The sequence below is a fragment of the Strongylocentrotus purpuratus genome, unplaced genomic scaffold, assembly GCF_000002235.5.
Source record: "Strongylocentrotus purpuratus isolate Spur 01 unplaced genomic scaffold, Spur_5.0 spur5_scaffold_20, whole genome shotgun sequence".
NCBI lineage: Eukaryota > Metazoa > Echinodermata > Echinoidea > Camarodonta > Strongylocentrotidae > Strongylocentrotus > Strongylocentrotus purpuratus.
In genome coordinates this window covers 5,086,591-5,090,856 of record NW_022145606.1, presented here as the reverse complement: position 1 = coordinate 5,090,856, position 4,266 = coordinate 5,086,591, and the positions used below count along the sequence as shown (strand labels likewise).

At 40.3% G+C, this 4,266-nt stretch overlaps 1 protein-coding gene across 1 annotated transcript; it reads left to right on the top strand.

Moving 5' to 3' along the window:
• Positions 1 to 896: 896 nt before the first annotated feature.
• On the top strand, positions 897 to 3,671 carry LOC115927174. The gene is made up of 2 exons (XM_030992656.1): positions 897 to 1,041; positions 1,837 to 3,671. The coding sequence occupies exon 2, from the start codon at positions 1,867 to 1,869 to the stop codon at positions 3,553 to 3,555; it is 1,689 nt and encodes a 562-aa protein (XP_030848516.1). The 5' UTR covers positions 897 to 1,041; positions 1,837 to 1,866; the 3' UTR covers positions 3,556 to 3,671.
• Positions 3,672 to 4,266: the final 595 nt, after the last annotated feature.

Genomic DNA, 4,266 nt, shown 5'->3' with positions numbered 1-4,266 from the left:
CCTTCGAGCAATCATGAGAATCAGTTGGAAGGACAAGGTGACCAACAAAGAGGTACTAGAGCGAGCAAACCTTCCTTCTATGGAGGACCTGCTCATCAGGAAGAACCTTCGATGGACAGGCCATGTCATCAGGATGCCCTCTGAGAGGTTACCAAAGCAAGTACTATTCTCGCAACTACCCGCTGGCGAAAGAGGGATTGGTCGTCCACGGCTTCGCTACAAGGACACGATCAAGAGGAACCTTAAGCGGAGGCAAATTGAAACCAAGACTTGGACAACTGCTGCAGGCCAGCGAGCTGTATGGAGAACAGCTGTAAAGTGAAAATGAAGGCGGTCATTGTCGCTTCGCGACAGACAGCAACTACTACTGTCTGTATCTATGCAACTATAAAACCAGGATTATATAGCTCCGACCGGAAGTGATTTCCTGTTTCAGGTTTAAAGGTATAGACCAGTTTTGGTTAGCTCTTGTTACCAATCGTGTGAAAGAATATGTTTTGACTAATACGTGATGATACAAATTTTGCCGGGAAACCGCCTTCTAATTGATATAATTATTTGGTAAATTATTATATCTATCCGGACCGGAAAGATATCGCGCACGTGTAGCGTAGTCTCATATACATTTTTCTGTGTACAGTGCTTGTAACTTTACCAAGACTTGGCCAAATTTCGTATCATTTTGATGTTTTCAGAACCTTGCAGTACACACCAATACTTATATGCTAGATGATCAACCTTTTCTGATCGATTCTACACGTTTCTTTCACAATGCTATCGCACAACCAGAACTGGTCTTTACCTTTAATGAAGAGAAAACATCCGGTGAATGAATCATATCAAAACGGGTTCAAAGTCCTTCAATCAAGTTATCCTGGTCATTTATTCAGATACATGTCTCTGGTTTACTCGACGGCGGACATAACTTTGTTCTGACTGGTCGGTGTCTACGTGTTGCTTCAGGATTAATAGCTTCAGTCCTACGAAGTGACGACATATTTTGTTCTGATCACATTTTGAACATTTCTTTGACTAAACCAGGTATGTTAACTAATCTTAATAATTTGTCTGTTGCAAATTAATTGTCCGTTAGCACATTTTCCTACTGTTAGGATGATTAGGGGCTTGTTAATGGAACAGTAAGTACTATCGATGCTTTCGCATGCTTTTCTTGATTTATCACATGAATGACAACATGCCGAGTAGTTTTTTTTACCCCTTGAAAGAGCTTTATACACGTTGTTTTTATAGTTGTCGACTTTTCGTGTGCTTTAAGCTTTAAAGCTTTAAAGCTTTTTAAAAACTTTTGTAAAGCTCTCACCGCTTGTGTATTCTGCTTTCATCACCGATTGATTTTAAAATTTCTTGATTAATTGTTGGACTCTTGCCCTGTGTCTAACCTTGATAATGAACAAAGACGATGCGAACAGGTTTCATCCCGTTGCTTTTTGGGCTTGCCTTGTCATCAGTTGCCAGGGATAATAATATATTCGGTACTCACTTTGAGACATTCGCAATTCTAGATATTAAGTTAGCCCATTCGTGTAACTCTTCTGGTCGGGCACATGCTAAATATACCCAACGTTCCCCATGATTACATTTTTGACTCAATATACATGTATGTAAATGTGACGATGTTGATCGGATGTCGTTTAATACAAAGATTTGATTAATATAATACGATTACAATTAATTGAATTGGATTGAAATGAAATGCAAAATTTTATAAGGCCTGCATACAGATCTTAACAAACATTTCTTATATAGTGAACTGGTCATATTTTATACACCTGGGGTGTATTGATTTCTAAAAGAAAATTACTGTTTTCATTGTAGGTACCATTCCTAGATCTGTCTGACGTCATCATGGCGTCCAAGTTTCCAACAGATAGCGGCGTTCAGCTGAAGAGTAGAAAAGGTCATGACGTCACATGGTCATGTGACAAACATGGAGAACCAATCAAATTCTTCTGTGCAGAACACGGGATCCCAATTTGCCATCCATGTGCGATGAAAGATCACCAGAAACCATGTAAACTTGACGACATCGAGGATGTCATCTTGGAGATTGGGGAAAAGCTCGATGATAAACTCTTGAAAATCGAGACTGCAAAGCCACATTTGACGAAACTTGGCTCTAAAATAAAGTCTTGTCTAGATTGTCTTCATGATCATTTCCAGTTAATTAGTGAGAAAGCTCAGAATGAGTGCGACATCCAAATGAAGAATGTCGAACAGATCATAGAGCAGGAGGAGATTCGCGCCCTCAACGACGAAGCGGACGAAGAAATACGACTCATCAAGGAGAGGAGGGACAGACGAATCAAAGCATGCCTCGAGAAAGCTGAACAGAAACAAGAAGCAATCAGAGGAATGCATGCCAAGCTCAGTCTAGAGTGTAAAGAAATGCAAGACACTATAGGAACAAAGATCCTAGATCTGCAAAGAAAGAATCAACATCAAATAGATACCGTGACTAATATCAGTCAAAAGATGAAACGCATCAAACTGGATGACAAAGCGTTAGTATGCGAAGCTTCTCTAGTGATTGCTGCCCTGGGTGATACGTTGACTCCACATGTCGATGATGAAGTTGACATGGTGGAATATCTAGATAAGATAGAGCAGGAGGTTCAGGGGTTGAAGTTTATCGGTGGTCGGGTAGGGGGCGAGTACATCGCACAAATCGAAGGTCAAGCACAGAGATGGGAACTGGTCAGTTCGATCATAATTCCACTGACCGTTAATGGTCCATTACTCCGTGGTTTCGTCAGTGATGATGAAATGTGTGTGCTGGACTCTAAAACTAATGACCTGTATGTCACCAATCTGAAGAAACAACACACGCAGAAGGTCATCGAAGGAAGTGCTGACACCCACATCACATCGTGTGCACCTATCAACAGCGACTTAATAGTGTGTGGCAAGCGCAGGTTCGACTGTCCGGGTAATGCCGTAGAGGGATGCATCACTCTCTTTGACAGAGAATGGCAACGGGTTAGAGATATTGTGATACCGGAAGAGAACGCTTTTCACAATGAATTGTGGGTTGATGTTGACAAGGACGGGATGATACTTGCGGCCCAGGAGTATCATCACGAAGTCTACGTCATCAACCCCGCTGATGGTAAGTTAGTGGATACTATAGAGCTACCGGATCTCAATGTGCATGATGGGATACATGCCTTATCCAGCGGATGCTTCGGTACATGTATAGGTTATAGAGAATTCTGGGTATTCGACAGATCAGCAAATAAGGTGACTGGTGCACATGATCGTGCGTACGGCGAGTCGTGGTTTGCCGTCGACAAGCTGACAGACGCCATCTACGTTACATACAAAAGTCCCCGTGAGACATCCGCCATTGATCAGGGATCACGTGACATGTTCGTAGTTGATCATGTGTCAGGTGATGGCACGTCTAAGAGAGTCGTGGAATATGGACATCCCTACCGCTCTTTCCAGGTTGGACCGAGCTTCGTTAGCCCATCTGGTAAACTAATTAATTGTGACGGAAACAGGCTTTTGGTGTATAAGAAATGCCTTCGTGTTTAGAGTGTTACCAATGAACTACACAGTAATCTCTTTAAAAGGATTATTGAGCTCTGTTGCAGAGGGCGCTAAACAAAAAAAAATTTGTGAGACAATGAAAAAATGAGTGTCAAATTTGGAAGAACATATAATTTAAATGACAAAATCATCTTTGTTTGATCAACGTCGGTTCAGAGACGGCTGAAATATCCATAAATATAACGATTTCTAATATTTGTGTACCACCACAAATATTCTATAATTTGGAAAAAGAATTTTAAAAAAGGTTACACGTGCTCTGTAATATAAATAGAGATGTATGTATAAATTATTAGGTAACCCTACATCCCCCCCCCCCTCCCCCACGCTACAAATCAAAAAGGTTGTCTTTAACATTAGTGGATACTCAGAATTCTTACAGATGTCGGAAATAATAACAAATGATGATCTTTCCAGCAGAGAAGAGAGAGAGGGAGAACAAGTAAGAAAGAGAAAATGGAAAATGAAGCATGAAGGACGGAAACATTACACACTATGGTTTCTTTTGCAATGTGTTTATCTTATCTTACTAATAGGTTTATCTGTTATTTGTTATTATTGTTCCAAAAGTTGTGATTGATATTTATCGCAAATTAATTATAATTAATCGTAACTGTTTATAATAGAGCCTCCGTGGATTATTTAAGATGTTACCTTTAATATGTCACATTATCAAGAAACATAAATTCTGACAAG

Excerpts from the sequence above, each read along its gene's own strand:
- LOC115927174 (XM_030992656.1), top strand. The coding sequence starts at position 1,867 with ATGGCGTCCAAGTTTCCAACAGATAGCGGCGTTCAGCTGAAGAGTAGA.